Here is a 26,136-nt window from a genome sequence, read left to right as displayed (position 1 = left end):
GACGACAAAGATGGAGGGGGAGAAAGGTAATTTTAAAGTTCATTTTAAATTTCATATAATATGTTTTAAGTGCAGGGAGAGAGGGCACTACAAAAATCAGTGTCCTACTCGTAAAAATCGGACGACACCACCGGCGGCAAAGGAGCAACCGATGCCAGGAGTCCGGAGGAACAAAGAGCACATCCAGTGCTTCAAGTGCCAAAAACGCGGCCACTACAAGAACTGGTGCCCGGAGAGGAAGACGACGAAAAAGTCAGAATTGGGGAAAGCGATTCCGGTAAGTAGTTTAATTTACAAAAATACCCCTAGGATGCATGACCATGCTAGATTTACTGTTTCTACAAATTTAGATAATTTTTCTGTAAATTTAGAAAATTTAGAAAAAGTTAATTTGAACAAATCAAATTTAGATAAATTTAAAAATTTAGATAAGTTAAAAAATTCTAATTTAGAAAATTTAGATAATTTGACAAATTCAAATTTGAACCATTCAAATTTGAAAAAGTCAAACTTGGATAAATTAGAAAATTTAAATTTAGATAAAAATTTGACTAATTCAAATTTGAACAATTCAAATTTGAAAAATTCAAACCTAGATAAGATAGATTTATCTAATTCAAATTTGAAAAAGTCAAATTTGGAAAAATTAGAAAATTTAAATAATTTGACTAAATCAAATTTGAATAATTCAAATTTGAAAAAGTCAGATGTAAAAATATTAGATAATAATTTAAATAATTCAAATTGGAATAATTCTAAATTAAATAAATTAAAAAATTCAAATGTAGATCCTAAAAACAAGGAAAATTCATCTAATCTTAATAAATTAATTAAAAATTCTGAATTAAATAATAATTTAACTAATTCAAATCTAACCAATTCAAATATTAAAAATTCAAATGCAATTAATCTAAATTTATCTCAAATAAATAAAAACTTAGACCAAGTTAATTAACTCATTCAACCAAGATAAGGATTTAGTTAATGATTCAACTTTAAATAATTTAATAATTTCAAAAATTAATTTCAAACAAGATAAAATTAATAATCATCAAGATAAATTGAATAATTCAATTTTACCAAATAATTTAAAATTAAAAATTCAAGATAATTCTAATCAATAAGATAAATACAAAATTCAATTTTACCAAATAACTTCAAAATTAAAAATAAAAAATTAATTATAATTGTGTATCTTTTAATTATGACACATTGAATAACTCCACTGTAAGTCAAGAAAGGTTATTTTCAATAATAATTAGCTTAAGTAAGAAACTAGCTAAGTCCGATGCCTTGGCTGAATCGCTCCAAGAGAAGTTAGGACTTCTCAAGGAGAAAGTCAACAAAAATTAAAATTAAATTAAATAAAAATTAAATTAAATTAAATTAAATTAAAATTAAATTAAAATTAAATTAAAATTAAATTAAGATTAAATTAAAATTAAAATTAAATTAAATTAAATTAAAAATTAAATTAAATTAAATTAAATTAAATTAAATTAAATTAAAATTAAATTAAATTAAAATTAAATTAAAATTAAATTAAAATTAAAATTAAAATTAAAATTAAATTAAAATAAATTAAATTAAAAAATTAAATTAAATTAAATTCAAATTAAATTCAAATTCAAACTTAAAAGCTATGAACTTAATTAAAATAAATTACCTTTAATTATAAAACTAAATTAAAATATTACCAAATGAAACAATAAAAATAAAAATCAAAGTGTGTCAAAGTGGGTTGACACATTCGCGGGTCCACACGAAATGTATCAAATCGAGAATTTGATACATTCTTAGAAATTAAAAATTACGTGAATTGCTTGACTCATGCATACTTGCCATGACATGCATCTGCTTTATTTTAAATGCATATAACATGCCATGTCATCATGTTTATTTAACGCTTAATCTAAAATAATTAGTTAAGGACACATGAATGGTTGATACTTACCAACATAGTACCAGGGTAGGGCGAGATGATAGTACGTTAGGGAAGCTTGGTCTGGGTAGTCAATTGCATGAGATGCATGATCTTCCTTAAAAGAAGAGAAAGATTATCATGCATGAGATGCATGATCTTCATTAAAAGAGGAGAAAGATCTTCATGCATGAGATGCATGAGAATTAATAAAATATTAATTCTTTAGATCACTAAAAGCCAAAAACCCCTTCATCCTTCATATCCCATAGTGGGATATAAAAAGGGGTGAGAGGCTTTTGATAAAGGGTTGTTGGATGCTCTTGCCCTCCCTCTTCATCTTCTCTTCCACCTTTGGTTGAACCTTCTCTTGTGGCTAGCACCACAGTTTGGTTCTTCTTCATCTCAGTGTTCGTGTGGATACCGTGGAGGCGCGAACACACTGATCGTGCTGAGATCCGTGAACCTTTGAAGGCAAGAGTTGCTGTCGGGATTGCGAAGGGCTCGCATCAAAGGTAATCTCGATTCTAGTAGGTAGAATCGTTAAACGAGTATGTTTTTCGCATGGATCTTCTGGAGGGATCCTGTTTTTCCGCTGCGTATATGCGGTTTAATCGATTTTTCACGCATATAGATCCCTACAGATCGTGTACGCGCTAGAGTGGGGTGAATAGCGTGTATGGCTTTTTCATTCGTTCGTTATTCTATCAAAATTCTAAGCAGCGAAATTAGTAAATAACACAGAAGAACCCACGGGATTTACTTGGTTCCTAACCCCCCAAGGTTAGTACGTTCAAGGCTTAATTCGGGAGGCGCCCGTCCACTAGTGGTCTCCTTTTCGAACGGTGTTCGGAGGCGGAGAAACCCGTCTTACAGTCCAAAGATAACAATAAAAATAAGGAATTGAAAGTAAGACAAAAATAAAGGAAATCAAACACTTTTGCCGTTCTGGAAGTCCTGAGCGCCGCACACTCCTCTTGGATCTTCCCCGGTTGCAAGCGTCTGGCCCCGTTCGCGTTCAGAAACACCAGCTGACGTGGCATATCAACTTTTATCGCTTCTGCCTGTTATCCTATCTAAGTCGACTCCAGTTGCCTTCTAAGTCGACTCCAGTTGATGTGGCATCAACTACGATAAGTCTTGACTCTGCGTCAGCCTGAGTCGACTCAAAACCTTATCTGAGTCGACTCCACTGCCGAGTCGACTCAAGTCTCTAGTTGAGTCGACTCAACTCAGGTTTGACCTAAGTTGACTTCAAGCTTGACTTTGGGTTAACTTTGCTTGCTTCACCTCTGCTTTTCCCTCTTGCTTCAAGCTCCTGGTTCCTACAAGACAAGCATACAAGCAAGCAAACAAAACAACCTAAAGCCTTACCTAGTGGGTCTAACTTCAGATTTCTATCAAAATCTTGGGTTAGTCTAACCCACTCCACTTTGGAGAATTCATGCCAACCAAGTCCTCCAGACTTGTTGGACTTGTGCTCGGCTCTGTCCTCACCCCCTAGGATTTTTGCTGCGGTTCGGTTCTCTCTAACCAACCCAGACTTCTGCTACGACTCGGTCACCTAGATCAGCCTAGACTTCTGCTGCGACTCGGTCACCTAGACCAGCCCAGACTTCACCTGGTGCACTTGACTCTGCCAAGACTTCCGCCTGATCCTCCAAATCAGGACTTCCCTTTGCCTAGACTATAACTAGGACTTTCCCTTGCCCAGCTTCACTCACCAGGACTTTCCTTGCCCGATCATCCAGATCAGGACTTCCACTGTCTAGTCTAATCGACTAGGTCTTCTCGCTCACTTCCACACATCCAAACATCAAGTCCTGTTTGGATCAACCCTTGGTCAAACTGACCAGACTTAGATGTATTATCAAACATCGAAACTCTAGGCAAGATCTTAGTGCATCTTGCATCAATAGTCAAGTGGGGTAAGGAGTAGCTTGCTTGGTCTGCTTAGTTAAGTGGAACTGACCGAAGCTACCTCGCCACATCCCAGACTAGTTAGAGCAAGGTTTCTCAAGAAATTGGTTAAGGTCATAATTTCTTGAATCAGTTTTGTCTTAGAACGTGGTCGTTGTTCCGATACCCAAGAAGGCCACTATGCCTCGCCACTGCTTGGAAACTGATTTTTGAAATGTGGACTTAATTGATTGACGGTTAAACCTGAATCTAACTCAAGGTCGAATATTTCATTAGAACTTAACTTAAAATTAATAAAGATAAAATTGACTACTCATCTCACATAACCCATAAGGTTACCCGTGTATGCCATGTATTGCAACACTTAGTACGGGTGAGATGATAAGGACAATTAAAGTACAATGTTTTGAAAAATATTTTCAAAAATTATTATAAATATTTTTATAAAAACTATTTTTGAAAACTTGATATTTACATGAGATTCATGCTTGCTGGGTGTATCTATAAGATATCTTTCAAAACATTATATATTTGAAAATTGGTTAACCAAAACTTAGACACAAACTTCTAGGTCAACACTAAGACAAAACTCTAAGATACATAGGAGAAAATTTTTGTGGTCAACAAGGATGTCCTAAGAGAGTGTCTAGTTCAGGGGGAGGTCATTCTTGAAAGATCTTATTTTTAAGATCTCTTAAAACTAATGTAACGCCCGAAAATTCTCAATTTAATTCTAGAAATATGATATGAATTTTCTGGAATTTATGCATATTTTTATGGAATTTTTGGAGTATCGGAAGTAGCAAAAAGAAATAAGTCGCTTAAGTGGTCTGCGGGGAATTGAACCCGAGACCTATGACTTAAGCAGAATAGAGGGAACCAGTTGTGCCAGCAGCGGCCGCTGAAAGAGAAGAGATTCGAATATATTTATAGTCGAGTTGGGCCCTATTTACCACTTAATATAAATAGGCAACTTAAGTGGAGAAGTTAGGGATTTTTTTTAATCGAGAACTCCTCCTCTTCCTCCCAACCGCCGACGCCCTCTCTCTCCCCCTCCTCTTCACGCCGAACACCAAGGGAGACTCCAAGGCCAACGGAACACCTTCCGACGAAGATTCCAGTACGAGAGCACTCGTCTCCGCGAGAGGAACTCATCGACGCAAGCAAATCGTCGAACGGCTCTTGTTTCCGGAAAATCTAGAGGTTAAATCGTAAGGAAATTTAGCGAAACAGGTAAGAAACTCCTCACCTGCAGTATAGGGCTTCGTTTTATGTTTTACGATTGTTAGATAACATGCTATGTAAGAATCCATACATTGGGGTGTGCCTTAGCGCACGCCACGTGTTTGATAAAATGCCTTAGACACGTTTAAGCACCTTAGGGCATTTCACATGCTGCAGTAGTCATTTACATGATATGTAGTCTATTCAGTTATAGGACTACGGTTCATTGGGTAGGCTCCCATAGTAGCCTCTAGGTTCAGACAACCTAGCACGGGTTCAGATAACCCTTATGAAAACAAGACATACGAACAAGTAAAGAAATGTATTTTATTTTATGAGGCACTGTACAGGATCTTGGATCCAACGGGTTGGATTCCCGCAGTCATCCCGGGCTGGACTCCCGCAGTCGGTCCCTAGGTTCAGATAACCTAGTAAGGGTTGGATTCCCTCAGTCATCCCGGGAGGGGCTCCCGCAGTCGCCCATAGCATGCTTATATCACGGTACAGTGCCGGGCCCAAAGCAAGAACATGATATAAATAATTTCACCTACTATGTATATGGTTTCCAGGTTTACAGACCAGCTAGGTGAACACAATATAGGCACAAGAATAGCTAAGTTTAGATAATTTAGCTCAGACCTCAGTTTTCATGCTATATTGTATCATTGGTACTCAGTATGATCCATGTTTATGTTTGGTTTTATGATACATGCTTATGTTCAGTTTTCAGCTTTATGCTTTATGCGATGCCATGCCATGTAATTCCTGTTCATATATGATTTCAAGAACCATGTTTTCAAAACATATGCATCGTACATGTTTTAGTGAGGTAGAATGTTTCTTACTAAGCTTTTAGCTTACAGATTCTATTTTTCCCTATACTGCAGATAAAGGTAAGGGAAAAAGAGATTGATGAACTGATGGAGGCTGGAAGATCAATGCAAAAGTGCAAGGATGTGTGTGGGTTAAAGGAACTGGAACTACGATCTTATTTGACCTTTGTGGTTAACAGTTTATAGTTTCTGAACATGTTTTAGACTATGATAATTTCCCATAGTTTTCTCATGCTATGCCAAGATGTATGTTTAGCCATGGTAGTATATTTGTGATGCAATTTAGAGCAGGTTGATATATTGCTGTGAATTGGTTGGAGACCGTCGGCGTCCAGAGTCTGACACGGCCAGCCCGTGCTAAACAGCACGGCCGTGCCAGACAGCCCTTCGGCGTCCAGAGCCGGACACGGCCAGGCCGTGCTAAGCAGCACGGCCGTGCCAGGTAGCCTCTCGGCGTGGAAGTGCCGTGCGTCCAGAGCCTGACACGGTCAGGCCGTGCTAAGCAGCACGGCCGTGTCGGTTCCAACCTCCTAAATACGGAATAATTTAGATTTCAAGGAAAATTTTGTTCTAGACAGTTTCTTGTCACCCTAGTAAGCCTTCCGCTGTAGTTTATGCATGTACATAAGTAACGAATCCGGCCTTGCAAGTAAGCATGAGAGGTCGGGTCGTTACAGATGGTATCAGAGCAAAGTTCCATAACTCCTTCACACACATCAGCATTGATCTGCAGCTTCCAAGTAAGAACATCTCTCACTTTTCTTATGCTTTAGCATTTATGTTTCCTATATGTTACTTGCTCCCATGTTCTTCTTTTCATGTTAGAAGTTAATGCAAGCATGTGCAAGATTAGGATATGCTTTATGCCATGATTCATGTATGATACCCCTAACATGATATTAGTTAGGACCATGTTAGTCATGTATGTTCTCTATCCATTTAATAGAAAAATGGTACGAGGACGCCCAGCCAAGAGGACACAAGCTACTGAGCCACAGACAGAGGCAGGCAGTTCAGTGCCTCCCCCAGACCTTGCAGCACTGGTGGTTCAGATGCAGAAACAACTTGCTGAACAGCAGCAAGAAATAGCCATGCTCAGGGCTAACCAACAGACTACTCCCACAGTTACTCCAGGACCTAGCGTGGCCACACCAGTAGTCACAGAAGTCCCGCCAGTTCAGGCTACTGCACCAGCGATCACGGCCTCAGACCCTAGGAGAGAGGCATATCTAATCCAGTGGCAACGCATCAAGCCAGAGAACTTCTCAGGCACTAGGGAACCATGGGATGCTCAAGCATGGTTCAAAACACTGGAGAGTACCATGGAGCTTCTGGACTGGCCAGAACATGAGAAAGTAAAGTGTGCCTCCTTCTGCCTGATGGGAGATGCACGCATGTGGTGGGAGCGGATCAAGACGAAGCGCCCTATAAACCAGATGACTTGGGCTGACTTCGAGAAGGAATTCTACGAAGAATTCTTTCATACACGAGTAACAAACCGACACTACGACGAGTTCACTGAATTTCGTCAGGGCAGCCTATCAGTAGAGGAGGCCGTGCAGAAGTTCAACAGGCTGGCTCGTCTGTGTCCAGAGTTAGTCAGCTCAGAGAAGGAGAGAATCAGACTGATGCTGAAGATGTTGAGACCAGAGATAGCTATGAATGTGGCTGGGGGTGTTCACAGGCCTCAGACTACTGAAGAGCTAGTTAGTAGTGCTCTGATTACCGAGCACTACCAGAACAACATCAAGCATCAGAGACAGACCTTCTCAGAATCCAAGGGACAAGGAAGCTCAGGTACTCAGAAGCACCAGGGCTATGACAAAAAGGGGAGCTCTGGCAACAAGCGTAAGCAAGGGAGTGACCAGAAAGGTGGGCCAGCTGATAAGAAGCGTACCTACCCCCAATGCTCTACATGTGGGAGGTTCCACCCTGGAGCTTGTCGCAAGGGCAGCAGGGCATGTTATGAGTGTGGCCAGGAAGGGCACATGGCTAGGAACTGCCCGAAGAAGACCGGCCTCCCCACACCTCAGTTGACACAGTACGGGGACAGACCAGCTCAGCTACATCAGATGCAGGCTACACTAGAGGGTCCTCTCCTCAGCCAGGGCAGACTAGAAGCCCCTTCCAGCATGACCAACGCCAGGACCTTCTCACTCACCAGAGAGGATGTGGCGAATGCCTCGACGGTTGTCACAGGTCAGTTATGTATATTCGAGCAAAATGCAATTGTCTTGTTTGATACAGGAGCAACACACTCATACGTGTCTAAGTCATTTGCTGAAAGCTAGCTATACCTCCAGAGGCACTCAGTGGTCAGTTTCTGACAACACTGCCCTCAGGAGAAAACATGGCATCCACCCACAGGCTCAGAGCAGTGCCAGTCAGTATAGCAGATAGAGAGCTCTACGGTGATCTAATATTACTGGATATGACTGGCTACGACGTCATACTTGGAATGGATTTTCTGACCAGGTACGGCGCTTCCATCGAGTGCCGTAAACAGAAAGTCATATTCCAACCAGAAACAGGAATTCAGTTTGAGTACATCGGAGAACCAAAGAGAAAAGCCAAGAGATTTCTCTCGGCTCTGAAAGCTCAGCAACTACTGGATTCAGGATGCATGGGGTTTTTAGCAAATGTAGTCAACACCAGTCAGGACAAGGGCCGACAGCTATCAGAGGTCCGAGTCGTATGTGACTACCCAGCAGTCTTCCCTGATGAGTTACCAGGCTTGGCACCAGACAGGGAGATTGAATTTGAGATAGAGCTCATCCCCGGCACAAATCCTATCTCTAAGGCGCCCTACCGCATGGCTCCGGCTGAACTCAAGGAACTTCATGAACAACTCCAGGAGCTTCTAGACAAGGGTTTCATACGCCCTAGTCATTCACCATGGGGAGCACCAGTATTGTTCGTGAAAAAGAAAGACGGGAGCATGCGCCTATGCATAGACTACAGAGCACTCAACCAGGTCACAATCAAGAATAGGTATCCTCTTCCCAGAATTGATGACCTGTTTGATCAGTTAAAGGGAGCAGCAGTGTTCTCTAAAATAGACCTCAGGTCGGGGTATCATCAAGTAAAGGTCAAGGAAAGTGATATACCCAAGACGGCCTTCAGAACAAGATACGGGCATTACGAGTTCGTAGTCATGCCCTTTGGCGTGACCAATGCACCTGCTATTTTTATGGACCTCATGAACAGAGTCTTCAGAGACTATATAGATAAGTTTGTCATTGTATTCATTGATGACATTCTTATCTATTCAAGAACTCAGGAAGAGCATGTAGAACACCTGAGTACAGTACTGCAGACCCTTCAGCAAAACCAGCTGTATGCCAAGTTCACTAAATGCGAATTTTGGCTTGATCAGGTGTCATTCCTAGGTCACATCATCTCCAAGGATGGTGTTATGGTAGATCCCAGTAAGATAGAAACTGTGATGAACTGGAAAAGACCCAAGAATGCCAGTGAAATCAGAAGTTTTCTGGGATTAGCAGGTTACTACCAGTGGACAGAGGACTGTGAGAACAGTTTTATGGAGCTAAAAAGAAGATTGACCAGTGCCCCCATCCTGTCTCTACCAGATGATACAGGCAGCTATGATATTTACAGTGATGCTTCCAAATTGGGATTAGGAGCTGTACTGATGCAAAATGGTAAGGTAATTGCCTATGCCTCCAGACAACTCAAGGATTATGAGAAGAACTACCCTACTCATGACCTTGAGCTTGCAGCAGTCGTCTTCGCCCTTAAGATTTGGAGACATGGTGACATTCAGTCAGCTCAGGAACAGGATCCTGAAATTCAGAATGAAAGATTGTTGGAAATAGAATATGGAGGACCTGAGCTAGTAGGGTGCACACGCTCAAAGAGACATTAGAAATTTTGTCAACAAATGAGATTGTTGGAAATAGAATATGGAGGACTAAGGGATGAAGAAAAGGGGATGAAGAAAAGGGGATTGATGCCGAAAGTTTAATTGAGCTATTTGCATCTGAAAAAGAAAAAAATTCTGGTTTTTTTTTATGAATATGAGGTTGATTCAAAAAACAGATTTAGTAGGTGTTTTTGGGCAGATCATATATCAAGGAGGGCATATAGTATTTTTGGTGATGTAGTTGTATTTGATACAACATATAATACCAACAAATATGGATTGATTTTTGCACCATTTGTAGGAGTTAATCATCATCATCAAACAACTCTTTTTGGTTGTGGTTTATTAAGTGATGAGAAAGCTGATTCTTTTGTTTGGTTGCTTAACAAGTTCATTGAAGCAATGCCTACAGGTGCACCTAAAGTCATCATCACAGATCAAGATCCTGCTATGACAAAGGCGATTGCACAAGTTTTCCCTCAGACATTTCATCGTTATTGTTTATGGCACATATTAAATAAATTTTCAGAGAAATTAAATCCTTTGACCTTCCGTGACAACTATCAAAGCATAAAAAATGTCATTAGCAATTCTACAACGCCGGATGAATTTGAGAATTCATGGGAAGAGATTATCAAGTGTGCTAACTTAGAGAAAAATGACTGGTTGTGTTTGATGTATGCATTGCGACAAAAGTGGGTGCCAGCATATTTTAGCAATGTTTTTTGTGCTGGAATGTCAAGTAGTCAAAGATCTGAAAGCTCACATGCATTTTTCAAGAAATATATCTCAAAAAAGAACTCATTGATGGATTTTATCACCCTTTTCAATAGGGCACTGCGACACCAAAGACATAATGAGTTAATTGCAGATCATATTGATATGAATGAGCATCCCAAAACTAAGACAATATGGCCAATGGAAACTCAAATGGTTAAGTTGTATACAAAAAATAAATGGATGGAGTTTCAAAGTCAAATGAGTGAGAGTCATGGGTATTATGTGAAACAGATATCTGTAGAAGTTGATCATGTAGTTTACCATGTGATGAATTTTCAAAGTTGTTCTTCCTCCAAACCAAGGGTCCTCACTCATGACAACCATAGCGACTACATATCATGTAGTTGTAAGAAATTTGAGTTTGATGGCATTCCATGCAGGCATATGTTAGCTTTTTTCCAAATAACTCAAGTGTTTCATTTGCCTGATAAGTATATACTCAAACGTTGGACACAACATGCAAAGGTTGGAGCAATATATGATTTGGGGGAGCAAAATTTCATTGATGATCCAGAAAGATTTTTGATGTCAAGGCACTCAAAGTTGTCCTATAAAGCATCGGTGTTAATTGATGATGCATCTTTGACTGATGAGGGAACAAAATTTTTAGATGAACAATTCGATTGTATATACAAAAAAATTCAAGAGATGAATATTGGTAAAAATTGTGACTATGGAAGTCAAAGGAATAAATCCATGGATGAGCCTCCTGTTGTTAGTGATCCTTCTTTAGTAAGAACGAAAAGATGTGGGAAGAGATTGAAATCATCAAAGGAAAAGGCAGTTGCAAAGTCTCGGCTATGTCATGGATGTGGGAATCGAGGTGTGTCACATGATAAGCGCAACTGTCCACTTTTACAGCAAGGGTATGTGTCGATTACTTCTGTATTTATTTTTAAATCAATTTATTTTATTAAATATTGTAAATATGATAATGTGTTTCCGATTGTCAGATCAAGTATAGATAATCAACATATCAACGATGACGACACTTATGAACCCTTGGTATCTATGGCTGGTACTGTTTTGGTTTTATTTTACAAAATTATAGTGATTGATTGATTGAGAAATTAAAGTTAATAATTGTCTTTATTGTTGTAGGTTCTAACAATATGCTTTAGGATTAAACGTTGAAAGAATTTGAAGGCATGGCTTCTCATCATGTTGAAAATAGGTTGACTGTAATTTGGCATTCTGTGATAAAGACATGCATCTGTGGTTGTTCTATTAATAGCTTATGTTTTTCTGTACATGAATTTATAGGCTTTGGCAGCTTCTGGATTAAGAGCTCTGCGATATTCCCGTGAAATAGAAGGCTTTGGCAGCTTCTGGATTAGATAGGATATGTTGATGGCATAAAATTGCCTGAAGTTAAAATAGTCTGCTATTAGATTTACAGCATCTTATGCTCTTTGGTTTTCTGTGTAAGACTTTGCTATTCAGACAAAAACTAAGGATTTCTTTGCAGATCTATTTTGGTACTTTCTTAATTGGGTCGTGGTCTTGCTTGCTTTGTTTGTCTTTTTAATTTGCATGGTTCTTCTCCACAAACAATAGTGAAGAAGCAATGGACAGGTGTTAAACATAAACTTTTGTCAATGTGTGTTAAGATTTTGTGTTAAACATAAACTTTTGACATGTGTTTAGATGATTCCAAGTAACCAGGTTTTGTGTTAATATTTTCATTGCCTACTGCATCCATCAAAGTTGTAGCCCTTGCCAGTATGACTTGCTCTAATGGTTCTGATAGTTTCTTATTTTCTTAGCTGCAAATAGCTTTTACAATCAAGCAATTGGGTAGAAGCAATGGACAGGTGATCCCTGTTCACCAGTAGAATATAGATGGGCTGGTTTGAATTGTAGCTATTTACATTTATAATATGAATTTGATTATTTGCAGAAATCTGTCTTCTAGTGAACTAACAAGTGAAATATCCCCTTCCTTCAGTGAGCTTTCAGATATCAATTATTTGTAAGTGATATGAACTTTTGATGTACCTTGGTTACTTTGTTCAAGGGATATCCAGGTTACTAATGTGTTTCTTTACCATGATATTCAGCTTTGTCACATTGGTGTATTTTCCACCGCAAGAATGCAGAACATGTAACTCAAACCTGGGATCAATTGGACAAATGCAGGTCGGTAAATAACATTCACTAATTCTAGCATGCTGATTAAACAGTATTATGATTTCCTTATCTTTTCTGTTCTGTTCTGATAAACTCAGAGTTGGATAGCACAAATCCACCTTTCCTCAAGCTTAACCTTCCAGTACTCAGAGTCAAGCTTATCATGCAGGTTTCAGCCATGGTGAGGTGGTTTTCATTGTCACCTTTCCTTGTTTATAAAGCCATACAAAGATTGACGTTATGCCATTCCTTGAAGACGTTTGCTGAAGAGGTCATGGAGCTTGTAGAGTTGACATCAATAAGAGATGCACTTGTTGGTTTGCTATTCCTTGCAGATGTGGCGTTCCATTTTGTTGCCTTACTATTGTAAATAGCGATTATGGAAGTGCCAATAAACATGGTGCTGAAGCTTGTATTTTTTGTATTTTGTATTATTACATTCCATTTTGTATTATTACATTCCATTTTGTATTTTGTATAATGAACTAACATCGTCCAAGATGCTAGTTTGTTTTTAATACTATGTTGGAGTTATACATGAATCATTTTCCACTTATTTCCCGAAAACAGAGTAATAGCCTGATGTTTGTGATGATTTCAGATGGGATGTCAATTAAATACTGAATTAGTAGAGTGGACTTTCCATTGCCCTTTGCTCCTTTGTATATAAAATAATACCTGTTATCTAGAATATGTTAGTTGTATCTTATCTTAGTTTTCTGTTGGTTTTCATCTATTGACGGTAATATGATCATTTATTTGATTTCCTCGATTAATTTATGGCATCCATCTTAATATTTTCATAGGAACCAAGTTAATCAGTATTCCTCCATTTCCTCTTGCAACTTTTGTGCCCCAGTAGGTAGCTTAAGATTAGTCAACATAGAAATTGGTTATGTAAGTTACAGATCCCTTGTTCTCATATCATAGCCTTTGATTTCATGTTTTATAGTCCTGTCCAATCTATATTGCTTGTGATGTATTCTTCAGACTTCCAGACTGGTGCAGGAAGATAGCACCAAAACTGGAAAGGTTGCTTCTGCTGGAATGTTCTTCCTTAATTTTCCTGTATATCGGTTTGATCTGGTTAATTCGATAAGAATAAACTATTCTTAGAAGCATTGGAAACATATCCAAAACCAAGGATAGATTTACTAAATCACACTTTGTTTAGTAACCTACATTTCTTGCCTCCAGCTTTCATCTGCAAAAGATCCAAGTGTTGCATTCTTCAAGAAACTGGATGGCTTTCAAGCTTGTGAAATAAATGAACTGAAAGCCGGCAACCATGTATTTGCAGTCTATGGTAAGTTGCATTGTTGTTCTGTTCTTCGAATGATCTTAGCTAGGAGTTATTATCAATTTTATCTGACTTTGTTACCGTGGAATGAAAATCTGAAGGTGATAATTTCTTCAAAAATATAATTTCAAGTTCAACACACCATTACAATAAGTTAGATAAAACAAGTTAGATTGATACCACACTTACAACAATTTAGATATCTTGAAGTATTTACAGGATAACATTCCCTAACAACTTGAAATAACATATCTAATCATCACTACTCATCTGTAGAGCATCTAATTGTTGTTTTATGTCTTCCAATGCATCTTTCAACTTAGCTATTTGTTCAGCCTTCGAAAGATTTTTCCTTGAATTTGAATTAGAAGTTGGCCTTGAAATTTCTTTTCCCTTTGATGTTATAGGAGTGGATGTAGATACTTTATCCATATGTTTATAATAAGCTTCTTCTGCCTCCTCTCTACTTTTAAAAGATTGATGTATAGCACCTTTAAAACCAGTCACTTGATTAGATGCTTCTATCCATGTGTCATAGATACCTGGTTCGTGTCCAACAAAGACCACATATGCTTTTTTTCCCTAAATAAAAAATAACATTCATAATCTTATAAAAATAAAATATTAGAACTTAAAAACAAATAACATACCATTTAGTTATATAAAGGAATACTAATTTGCAAGTATCCTACAAAAAAAAAAAAGACAAATCAGAAAATGGAATGATAATTGTAGAGCCCAAACATGAAATAAATGTTATGCTTAAAGTTCTACAAGTTTAATGCCTTCTCTTTGACAATAGTTTGTAATTAGTGTAAGTAGTCATTTGAGTGTCATTTACTTTGTAATTAGGTTGATGATAAACTGATATTGCAAATAAGTGTTAATGGTTACTAGTGTAAACATTAAATTATATTTATTTATCGGACTAGTTTATTAAAAATCTTAGTAAGCTCAAGTTGAACTAAAATTTGTACATGAACATTATTCAAGATCATCTTTATTGAATGAAATATCAAAGTTCTTCACGAACATACAGTACATTTATGATTTTTAAGCTAAAATGCTTGCAAAATGTATGGCATGCTAGTTCCCAGCTAGAGTTCAAATTTCTTACAGAATGAGTGGCGGAATCTGCAATGGGGCAGAGGGCACGGCTGGCGGCGAGCAGAGGACGTGGCTGGCGGCGAGGAAGAATTAGGATTTCGAGGCCGCGACTGGCAGCGAGCAGATGGCGTGGCTGGCGGCGAGTAGAGGGCGAGGAAGAATTAGGGTTTCGAGGCCGCGGCTGGCGGTGAGCAAATGGCGAGAGAGCGCGGTGAGCAGTGGCGCAGCTGCGAGAAGGGGCGCAGCGGAGAGGGCGCCGGGCAGAGGGGCGTCGGCGAACAAGGTTGGCGAGCGTCGGGGCTTGGCGAGCAAGCGCAGGGAGCAGAGGGCTTGAAGAGGGGGCTTGGCGAGCAAGGGGGCTTGGCGAGCAGAGGGCTTGGCGCACGCGGCGAGGAAGCGCGGGGAGCAAGCGGCGAGGAAGCGCGGCGAGCACGCGACGAGCAGGGGGCGTGGCGAGCAGAGGGGCGTCGTCGAGCAGGGGGGCTTGGCGAGGAGAGGGGCGTCAACGGAGAAGAGAGCGATCGCTTAGGGTTAGGGTGGAAGCGGGGAAGAGAGCGAGGAGGAGCGATCGAGGGTTCGGGTTAAGCTTTTGTTGCCACGCGCGCGCGGAGAGGCGGAGTTCCCAGCCACGTACGCATCCACGTCGGAGGCGCTCACGAGGCGCTCAGTATAACAACTCTGTATATATATATATATATATATATATATATATATATATATATATATATATATATATATATAATTATTAAAAAAAAAGTTATTCATGATGAAAAAAAAGCGTACAAGTCAATGTAGAGATAATTTAATCCAAAATATTAGTTATGGTGCATAGGTCATCGAAAGTTCAATAAATAAACTTTTTGATGTTTTTATCTCCTTGGAAGTTAGATCATAATCTAAAATCTAAAATTTTGAATTTTTTTTCATTTCTAGAATATTGTTAGTGCAAAAAGATATTTATAAAGGCGAGAAACACAAACTAGAGAGGGGATAAGTTGTGAAACAAATTCAAAATTAATTTTTGTTAAGTTGATTATCAAACCTCAAAAAAGAGATATTCTTGATACAATCACATCCTTGGTGGTCTGATTTGATCAAGCAATTTTGATATATTTGGTATAAGTTTAAGTTAGGTTAATATTCACTAATTTGATTGACAAGTATATAGGTACAAAGAACTTGATGCAGGTGCAATTGTGTTGCATAAGTTTAGCATTGACAGATAAATGAAGAAAATCAATAGGAGTTGGCAAATGAAGTAGTATATGTAAGTCAAGTTTAATCAAATACTTTGGTGCAACATACATGAGCATGACAAGTGTCAATGATGAAGACTTGAAGGTAAAGTCTCTTGACAAGCAAAATAAGTCTCAGAGGCATAACTCATGAAAGATACAAGAAGATCCAAGAGTAAGGTTTCTAGGCATGTGAGATAATAGATTACGAGTGACTTGTAGTCTTGGATTTTTGGATAGTCTTTATTTAAACGTGAATAAGAAATAGTATTTCTAGAGAATAGTCGATGATTCAGCAGATTAAAGATTAAGTTCAATAGAGTTTTTTTATTTCTACTTGAGTTGATTCGTGACTTTAGTCAATTGGATAGTTGAACGATAAAAATATCTTAATCTCTATTTGATATTTGATTGGAGCCGATTAAGTAATCGATTATTCACTATTTGTATATTTTTTTAAATGAACCAATTGACATATTTTGAGTCAATTACTGAAAATGTTTTGAGTTGATCAGAATTGCAATATGTCAAAAGATAAGCTTGCAATCTAATAATTTAGTTGAATTGACTAATAGACGTTAAGTCGGCTGGAATCAAATTAAATCGATTGGAGACATTGAGTCATTGAAGACAACAATTGACAAACAAGACTAAAATTTTCATGAAATGACTCATTTTACGAATCGATGGTAGACTTAAAGGTTTCAAATCACATTAAAAGACTTTCGTTAATATTACTCATTTGTTTTTATTATTCTACAGCATCAATTAAATTTTTATTAAGCTTTATATTCAGATTAATTTTCTATTTCAGATTTTCCACTATTTAATAATATCCTAGTTGTCACTTTCTTTTCTTTTCTTTTTTTTTGAAGGTAAATATATTACGGAATCGAGGAAAAAATATACATACTAAACATATGCCTCAAAGAACATCCTATTCGACGTTTGACACATCACCATCAAAATTATATTTATTCTTAGCTTGTCAAATAAAATAAATCATCCATGAAATTGTCAAAAATATAATCATATCTTGGTGAGTAATTTGCCATGCTCATCTCTTGGTACATAACCAACCAAGTCCGCACTTTGGCCCATAGGGCCAGGCTAATTTGAGCACCGGAAAAATAAACAATGAAATGTCTCATCCGCTCCTTGACACAAGGGGCACATCTTGCACACCATATAAGCTTGTTGGTCCTTGGTCTGCTACCGTTCCTGTGTGAAGAAGAGCCACAAGGTAAGGTACGTAGAGTTATGTTTGGGCATGGGGTAAAGATTCTAGACAACAGCAGTGATCAGCGCCTCGCGAACTAAAGAAATTGTACACCTTGGAAAATCCTGTTAATCATCCAGAAATTATATCAGCCAGCAAGTACCTCAATGGTTAGATGGAGTGAAAGAAGGTTCATTAACGGAAAGGAAAGGAAAGGGAAGAGAAGGGAAGAAAAGGAAAGAGAAGGAAAATATTTATGTTCTCCTTGTTTGGGAGAAAAAAAAGTTCAACGTAACATGTGTTACCTTATTTTGGAAGAAAAGGAAAAGAAATGAAGATTAAATATATAAAATTATAAAAATACTCTTATTTCTTAAAATAAATCTACATATGAAAAAAAAATATGTATAGTCATTAAACCGATTTAAGATTTTTCTTACCAAAGCCACCTTATGATATGATCAATTAAAATTAATATTTATGATTTAAATAAATAAAAAAAATTAATGAGTAGGCATACAATAAGCATGTAAAATATAGAATCTTTATACTTTGATACGACAAAGAATACATCAGTATTTCTACATATATTTTTATAAAAATTTATTGATGTAAAAAAAGAATGAAAAGATCGTACTCGGTTAGAGAAATTAAAAAAAATTAAATTAAATAAATTATTTAAGAATTAATATTTTAAAACATGAATAAAATTGAAACAAATAATATTTATAGTTATCTTCCCTTTCCTTACCTCCCAACTTGGAGTGTAAAAAAATCTCCCTTTTCATGGATAAGAAAGATTAAAACTTATCCTTCCCTACCCTTCTCTTACTCCTTTCCAAACAAGGTTCAAAGTTCCTTTCTCCTTATTTACCCTTCTTTTCCCTTCCCTCATCTCCTCACAAACAAAACAAAGTATAAAATTTTCCTAACTTATCCCTCGTGATATCATGTGATACCAGGGCCACAATTTGGATGATAGCAGATGCACGTCGAAGGTGACATATTATACTCAAGTATGCCATCACGACTTACACGGTAACTCACACCACCTAGACTATGGATCAAAGTTGCATGAGCACCTCCATCCTCCTCCCTCTCCCCGCTCAAATTTGATGGCGAGCTCTTAACATGGCATCTCAAACATCATTAAAGAAACAAACAAGCATGGGTCGTCGAGCATGAAGAGCTAACATGACATCTCGCACGTGAACATAGAATCTCAAACATAAAATAGTCAAGCATGACTTCTCGAGCATAACATTACCTAAATTGTCACCTTCATTTAAACATATCACTCGCCAAATGATGATATTTAGTTAACCTTAAGGGTGTGTTTGATTGAGGATAATATGTGATCAGCTTGATTATGTGATTACCAACCAAGGTTATAGAAAATAAAACATAACATAATTTGTTTGGTTTAATTTTAGGTAATGAGACAAAACCTTGTTTGTTGGAAGGTTATAATATATTACTTACTTTAACATTTACTATATTACCTCTAGTTCAATTATAATCATTTTTTATAATTAAATTAATTTGATATTGAATTATTTTAAATTATCTTAAAAGAGGTTCTAACAAATCGAGATAAGTATTTGAGCAAAATCGAATCAATCAAATTGAATAAATCGAAAACCGATTAGAAATAATTATAACACCCCTATTAATGCATCCGTTGGGATGCTCTTATTTAAAATGTATAAATATATTTGATGAATATGACCTTAATTTGTATGCATTCAATAATTATTTTAATATACAAACTCGTATTAAAAAAATATCATATATATATATATATATATATATATATATATATAATTTAAATGCTAAATATTAAATCCTAAATTCTAAAATCTAAATTCTAAATCAAAAAATATATATTATATGTATATATATATAAATTAATATTAAATGTCGAATAAATATGTAACATATCATTTTTTATGTATATATATTGGCTAAATAAAAAAGTGAAAGATCTTTTTGAAATTTTATAATTCTTTTAGTAAAAATAATTATTTCTCCTCCCTCTCGCCCAGACGCCCACCTCATCCTCTTCCACCATGATTTTTCCTCCGATGCCCCTCCATCCTCCACTGCTGTAGATCCTACCCCTTTTGACGCTGCGTCTCCTCCATCCAAGGAATCGCGTTCACGCCGCCGAGACAACGCCGAGGGAAGGAGGAGAAGCTCCATAAGATCATCTGCTACATGTCTAAGCGGCCATGGACTACGCGCCTCTAGAATTCTATCCGCTCTCTCGCTCCAACCTTCAACTAGCCCCTCGTCCTCGTCGTCCTCCGCGGTTCTAGGCATCCGAACCACGCGCTTCGCTTCTTCCGATGTGTCGAGAGGACCGGATTCCACCATGACTCAAAGACCTACCACGAGATCATCTCCCGTCTTACCAGGAACTCCATGCTCCCCAACAAGGGACAGGAGAGGATTTCTCGCGATTGGAGAGACGGGAGAGGATTTCGCTCGCGATCGAGGTGGGGAGAGGGTTTCGCTCACAGAGGGGTTCGCGGGATAATTTTGTAAAAAAAATTATCATAACTCTGAAATCAAGAAAAATCTTAATTTTCCTTAATTTTTTCAATTCTAGATTGGATGCCCTCTTTTACTAACGTGTATGCTGACGTGTCAGACATGAAGCATTATTTGAGAATTGTCGATTACCTAAACTAAACAAAATTTTGATTGATAATTTTGGATAGATAACTAAAGTAATCACAGATGACTCCCAACCAAACACACCCTAAGTAACATCAATCTCACAAGCAACAGCGATTTGATATTACATTTCTGGAAATTATATAAGAATCATATATTTCCTGCTACAAAGCAGAAAAAAGATAACAAATACAGTGAAACACCAGTAAACCCACGGCAATGAACAAACCCGGCCGTGATGGATTCATGAAATGTAACGCCGCTGTCTGGCCATAATTTATGCAGATTTACCAGGCTATAGACTTTGTGAATAGTCCATTGGCTCTTTGCTGCACACTGTTCTTTTTCTGTGTTTTTCTTTTCAAACTACACCTAGCTAGTGTACTGTAAGAGGCTGAGCCCGTGTAAAAACAAACACACCCCCACCACCAACAGCACGACCTAGCAGCATATCACGGTCTAAGTATGATAAGTAGTACAACCCTCCTGGGGAGCGTCTGCAAGGAAGCTGGCAGAAATGTTGACATTCCTTTTTAGGAGCATAATTTACTTGGGTTAAAAATTCTTTACCTGTCTGGACCACTTACAGGTACTTGAGTTCGAAAACTCCGTATAAACTGCAATATCTGCATAAAATTGGTTGAGTAAATAGTTGCATAAAGTAGGTTCCCCAAAAAATGTCTGCCACTCTCTTGGCTATGTATATGCCACCAGAATTTGGCCATTGATAAGTCATCAAGAAAACAGCAGGACATCATAAGCCAGTGTTTTGCAAATAAAGATTTTCGGTTTTATCACCTGTGTAAAAGCTAGATAACCATGTCCATCTGTTGGTAAGAGCTAACATTTTAACAAAGTCGATTAGAAAAGGAAATACAATTCCAAACCTGAAGACTTAAATATGAACGAGGGAGTATAGCTGGAGCTATCAACGCTTGTAGTTCTTCACTAATTCTAATGTTTTCAACAGCAACCTAGCATTTAGGAAACATTCTCAAAGAAAAAGTAAGGTGACAAAAATAAGGAATTTACTTAATCAAAACCACAGATCATGGAGGAAACAGTTGTCTGATTATGTGTCACACTAACCATGTGAACATCAATACTTCATAGTCATTGGTTCTTCTAAGATAGAATGTTAGCAAGAGTCTCAACATCTAATTGTCAAAGGATGCACATGTATATTATTAACTCCTCAAAAGTTTGGATGAAAGTTCAAAACATCAACTAACATGGCCCTAATTCATTCTGGTTAAGAATTAACTCTGTTACTCAAGTAAAAAGCACTTAGCCAGTGCTCTATTTTATATGTTGAACTTCCATCTTTCTTCTCTTCAGTTGTTTATCCATAAAGAAACAAAATGTGATTCGTGATAGGATTCTAAACCCCAATGTTTGCTGAAGACCAAGGTTATTGAATAACCAAAGGCAGACTTGATTAGTGACACACAGGAAAGAGAAGATTCCATCCTGCAAAACAAATAAACAACTACTATAACAAGGCATGAGTCCCATCTTATCTTGTCATCGAACTCTATAACTCTATGTAAAGTTAATTTATATTCCTACTATTAAGCAGGCTTGGACCCCATAAATAGAAACTTAAAAACAAACAGGTTTTTCAGATACAACCAGACTGAACTCAGTGGCAATTTACTCAATTGGATAAAGTGGTACAATTTTCAAGATCCAATTTTATTGTGAAATGGATCTCTTTAGGAATTAATAGTTTAGTAGACTCATGGATTATAAAAGATAAAAAATTGTACAAATAGAGCTACCTCTTCAAACTGAAGAAATATGTTGCGCTTAGAAAGGAGTGAAAATTTAGCAGAGACTACCAAAGTTGCACCTTCTAGTTCCTACAAGGAAAACTAAGAATAATCAAAACATCAAAATGGATAAGTCAATAAGAAATTATTTGGGAAAAATCATTTCACTAGAGATGCATTAAACGATAACTATTTTAATTGAATAATATGATTTCATGTTTCGTAGATCAAACCATTATGTTCCGGTCTCCTATTTAAGGGATGACGAAGAAAGAAGCTGTTTCAAACTAAGCTCATTATATTGATTTTATTTGAGGTAACATCTATATTTTCATACACTTTGCTTTTGGTTACATGAAAGCGATTTGTTTAGGGAATGGTTCGATTCTACAGAGAGTAATTTCAAGACTTTACATACATAAGCAGGCAGATAGGTTGATACATCAAACTTGTTTGGATAGTGATAAGGGGAATAGTAAATCGCCTTAAATCCTTCATGCAGAACACTGAGTTAGATTCATGTGTACCTGGACCATGTGCATGCATAAAGAAGTCCAAGGATCAACAATGAAAATTGGCAGCCACCTAATCATGACACCTAATAGTGCCTCATTATGGGTCCATCTATAAAAGTCAACAAATAAGCATGCTTATTGAAATGACACATTTTTTGGCAACTTTTGGCTGGAAAGTGGCATTCTCTACTTTCCCACCTTCTATTGAGTAACCTCAACCAACCTAGAAGAGCAAGTGAGACAGAGGGAGTTGTGCACCCTTAATTCTCCCCTCCTCAAGAAGCTAAGCCGAATACTTTAACCCAAGCCCATCCACTACAAATGATATACCTATCCATCTCTGTCCAACCATAATCACCACAAGCAAGCTATAGCACCTCAGCAAAGCCATAGCCACCTCGGTCCAGTCGTGCCTCATCTCCAATGGACCATGTCAACATCCCATCTGACCTCAACCAACTTCAACTTGTACTCCAGCTATGACCATATCAAGCAGTAGGAACCAGCTTAGCAATAAAAACACACTTGGCCAACCAATTCCTGTCTGTTACTAATTCAATCGTGACATATTATATATTCTATGGGAGGTTAGATAAGCATGGAGTCAAGAAGAGAAGATAAGAGAATGATAGATGATTCCCCAACAGCCCGACAGAGAAGAATTCATCGAGATCAAAGGCAAGAGGAGATTGCTTATAACATCTAAAAATATCTTCAAGTTAAGTTATCATTAAAACATTGGGAAGATCAGTACCTTTCTTCAAGTTGAAATTACTTATGATTGTAAAAAATAAAAAAATAAAAAAAGGGCAGCCCGGTGCACGAAGCCCCCGCCCATGCTGGTCCCGGGGAAGGATCTATTATATGCAATCTTACCCTACATTGTAAGAGAATAGTTCCATGACTCCAACCCGTGACCTCTAGGTCACACGGCAAATTACTTATAGTTATCAAGGAATATATTTATTTTAAAGAAAATATATGATAGATCTTTTGCAATAAGTCAATATGTTTGTAAGGAAATTAACAAAGACTCCAATTCTATTAAGTTAATGATCATTTTGAAGACTAATCTCATCAACAAACACTGAAGGAGAAAACTCATTTTTTTACTAGGCTAAACGTACTTGAAATCAGTTTATGGAAAGACCCAAAAAGTGTCACTGGAGGTAGTGTTAAGAATCCTATAATAAATTAAAGGATCTTCAAGAAGGGAAGGGTTTATTTTATACAAAACATAAGACACTAAATATTGAGTCCCTTCTTTGATTCCAATTACGTTGGGTCTAGTATTGATACAAGGTCCACTGTAGGATTTTATGTATGTCGAAAGACAATCTTATAGCATGGAAAAGTAAAAAAGAAAAGTACTGTGCCATGATTTAGTGAGAAAGAAAAATACATAACAATGACTTGTAGAGCCTATGAGATAGTGTACACAAAATTTCTTGTTAAAGATCTCAGCTTTAACATTATAAGGACAATAAATATGCATTATGACAATTACACAACCATCTAAATTGTAAACAATCTATAGTAGTATCAAAAAATAAAAAGAAAAGTAAAACAAAATCAATTCAAAAAAAAACTGCACATTATTAGAGTTATATGTTATGTGCTTGTACTTCAAAAATCATTGTTTAAATCACAATATTTATTTTCCAGGCATACTCGTAGAGCAATTTATGCTCATGTTTACCTCCAAGAGGGGAGAAATACTCCAGCGTACCACATTCCGGACTACACCTCCGTCTGATCGATCCTTGCATTCAAATTTCTGAAAGATCTGCCCGACCTGTCACAGCGCAGCGCGTAAGCGATCATTGAGAGGGTGAAATTGAGGGAAAGGAGAATGAGGATAACCTGGAGGAAGGGAAGCCTAGCCGCGGCTTCAAATAGGACGAGAACGTCAGATGCAGTGGTGTAGTTGAGCCGCCAAGTACCATCCAGCTTCGAGAGGTCCACAGTTGAACCGGCGTCGTACTCCTCGACCGAGACCTACAAGGCAAGCTCTCTAGCATCTGAAGAAGAAAAAGAATAAAAGTCGAAAAGGAAAGGGGGAGGCGGGCCAACAGCGTCAACTACTAACTCACGAGGGCCTCCTCAACGACGGAGCGCTGGTCGGCGGTGGCGGCGAGGCCGCGCTGCGTGTCTTGAACGGCTCGGAGGAGATCGAGCTTCCTCCTTTCCAGATCCGCCGCCTGAGAGGGGTTCCATCAAACAAATCGACTTCGAACAGCAAAATCACATTCAGACGGAAAACAAGACAGAAACTTAGAGAATGCCCACAGGTGGGGAGGCGACAGCAGCGGCGACGCGCAAACGCGGTGGAGGAGAGCCACGGCGGGTTGAGGAGAGCAGCAACGAAGAAGGAAGGTCGCTCCTGGGAATCAGGGTTACGATAGTAAAGGGCCTTGCCGGGCAGACCACAGGGCTCTTCATCTTCGGCTCGCGCAGCTTTGGGGATCGTCGCTTGGCTTACGGATAAATACTTTTAAAATTTAAACAGAGCTCTATATTTATCGAGTTAAAACACCGTCAGACGCAGCAAGTTTTTCGATACATCTTGTAATTAATAAATATAAGATTTATAAGAAAAGCACAAATAAGGAAATTTCAATTATCCATCAAACTGGCCCGTCAAAGATATAAGAGAAGCTGAGAGAATCAAAATTTGTATTTTAATAGAGATGAATATTGTAAAAATTATTTTTTTTAAAACAAAATCATCTAATGAAATCGAAAATCATCCACTCTAAAAATTAATCGAATAAAACCTAAACGCTTAGATTATAAAAAAAAATATAGAAAAGAAAAAAAATAGTAACTCTCTAATGAATGTTAAGGGAGATATAACAATCTGCAGCCATATGCATTTGAACTCACTAAAAAGAAACGATACATTCAATGTACTCCGCATCAAAGACGCATCAAATATGATAAAAATGTTAATGGGATAAATAAAAAGGAAATGTATATTCATCTAGATCCCTGAAGATAATACAAGACCATGTACATTAACAGTTGTACAGAAACAATGTATGCATCAACAATTGCAGTTGCTTTCTTTTGATTTGGGCTTAAGCGACGCCAAGAAGCAAAATACATCTAGAAAGCCTCTCTGAGTAGAATGATGTATCATCGAGATGGCAATGTCGTTAATCACCGGATATCGGAAACTGCTACAGGAAGCCGACCACCAGCTCTAGTGGCAGGATAGGTTTCTTACCATTGGATTTGACAAACCAAAGGTCGCTGATAATCCCTTCCCTAGATGTTCAATGTTGTCGCTGCTAATCTATTCGAGAAAATTTTCAACTGTACTACGAGAGACCTCCTTGTCTGTTTTATTTGTGGCGAGATGACCTATCCTGATGCTGCAAAGGTTGGAACCGCCAATCTAGCGGCCCCCCCACCCCGGCCCCACAAGTATGAGGGGGAGTAAATCACGGTGAATGCGAGCCCGGTTACAACATGGTGGTTGAAGGCATTTGAACATGGACAGATATTGATGTTATCGCATTTGCTGCCATGGACCTTCGAACCGCCTACCTCATGCTGCAAGCATCCATGTCGTAACCGGCTGACCACGGGCGTGGTCAGCCGGTTACGACATGG

General features: G+C 37.8%; 3 protein-coding genes across 6 annotated transcripts; 2 read left to right on the top strand and 1 right to left on the bottom strand.

Moving 5' to 3' along the window:
- Positions 1 to 6,848: 6,848 nt before the first annotated feature.
- On the top strand, positions 6,849 to 9,784 carry LOC141848370 (uncharacterized). Its single transcript, XM_074736395.1, has 2 exons — positions 6,849 to 8,097; positions 8,190 to 9,784. The coding sequence occupies exons 1-2, from the start codon at positions 6,849 to 6,851 to the stop codon at positions 9,782 to 9,784; spliced, it is 2,844 nt and encodes a 947-aa protein (XP_074592496.1).
- Positions 9,785 to 10,134: 350 nt separating this feature from the next.
- Positions 10,135 to 14,848, top strand: LOC141848369 (protein FAR-RED IMPAIRED RESPONSE 1-like). The gene is made up of 6 exons (XM_074736394.1): positions 10,135 to 11,427; positions 11,515 to 11,579; positions 12,790 to 13,004; positions 13,682 to 13,777; positions 13,889 to 13,997; positions 14,844 to 14,848. Exons 1-6 carry the CDS (start codon positions 10,184 to 10,186, stop codon positions 14,846 to 14,848), a joined length of 1,734 nt encoding a protein of 577 aa, XP_074592495.1. The 5' UTR covers positions 10,135 to 10,183.
- A 5,484-nt stretch (positions 14,849 to 20,332) lies between these two features.
- LOC141811624 (putative plastid-lipid-associated protein 10, chloroplastic) lies at positions 20,333 to 25,007 on the bottom strand. Of its 4 annotated transcripts, none has more exons than XM_074699642.1 (8): positions 24,808 to 25,007; positions 24,612 to 24,719; positions 24,382 to 24,516; positions 24,218 to 24,313; positions 22,013 to 22,093; positions 21,119 to 21,205; positions 20,802 to 20,857; positions 20,333 to 20,739 (listed from the first exon to the last, which is right to left on the bottom strand). In XM_074699642.1, the coding sequence occupies exons 1-8, from the start codon at positions 24,958 to 24,960 to the stop codon at positions 20,691 to 20,693; spliced, it is 765 nt and encodes a 254-aa protein (XP_074555743.1). In that variant the 5' UTR covers positions 24,961 to 25,007; the 3' UTR covers positions 20,333 to 20,690. The 4 variants fall into 4 exon arrangements, with proteins under 4 accessions (XP_074555743.1, XP_074555742.1, XP_074555744.1 ...); XM_074699641.1 differs by having other exon boundaries at positions 20,333 to 20,728; XM_074699643.1 differs by lacking the exon at positions 21,119 to 21,205 and having other exon boundaries at positions 20,333 to 20,728.
- Between the last annotated feature and the right edge of the window lie 1,129 nt (positions 25,008 to 26,136).

The sequence above is a fragment of the Curcuma longa genome, chromosome 17 (assembly GCF_044706935.1).
Source record: "Curcuma longa cultivar G26 ecotype Majalengka, Jawa Barat chromosome 17, ITB_CL_G26_1.1, whole genome shotgun sequence".
Classification (NCBI taxonomy): Eukaryota; Viridiplantae; Streptophyta; class Magnoliopsida; order Zingiberales; family Zingiberaceae; genus Curcuma; species Curcuma longa.
This window is presented reverse-complemented; position numbering and strand designations above follow the sequence as displayed.

Excerpts from the sequence above, each read along its gene's own strand:
- LOC141848369 (XM_074736394.1), top strand. The coding sequence starts at position 10,184 with ATGCCTACAGGTGCACCTAAAGTCATCATCACAGATCAAGATCCTGCT. Across the intron at positions 11,428-11,514 it reads TGTCCACTTTTACAGCAAGG|ATCAAGTATAGATAATCAAC; the intron begins GTATGTGTCGAT and ends TCCGATTGTCAG. Across the intron at positions 11,580-12,789 it reads ACCCTTGGTATCTATGGCTG|AGTTGGATAGCACAAATCCA; the intron begins GTACTGTTTTGG and ends TGATAAACTCAG.
- LOC141848370 (XM_074736395.1), top strand. The coding sequence starts at position 6,849 with ATGGTACGAGGACGCCCAGCCAAGAGGACACAAGCTACTGAGCCACAG. Across the intron at positions 8,098-8,189 it reads TGCCTCGACGGTTGTCACAG|CTATACCTCCAGAGGCACTC; the intron begins GTCAGTTATGTA and ends GCTGAAAGCTAG.
- LOC141811624 (XM_074699641.1), bottom strand. The coding sequence starts at position 24,960 with ATGAAGAGCCCTGTGGTCTGCCCGGCAAGGCCCTTTACTATCGTAACC. Across the intron at positions 21,206-22,012 it reads TATTTCTTCAGTTTGAAGAG|GTTGCTGTTGAAAACATTAG; the intron begins GTAGCTCTATTT and ends CCTAAATGCTAG. Across the intron at positions 20,729-20,801 it reads CCTGTAAGTGGTCCAGACAG|ACGCTCCCCAGGAGGGTTGT; the intron begins GTAAAGAATTTT and ends GCTTCCTTGCAG.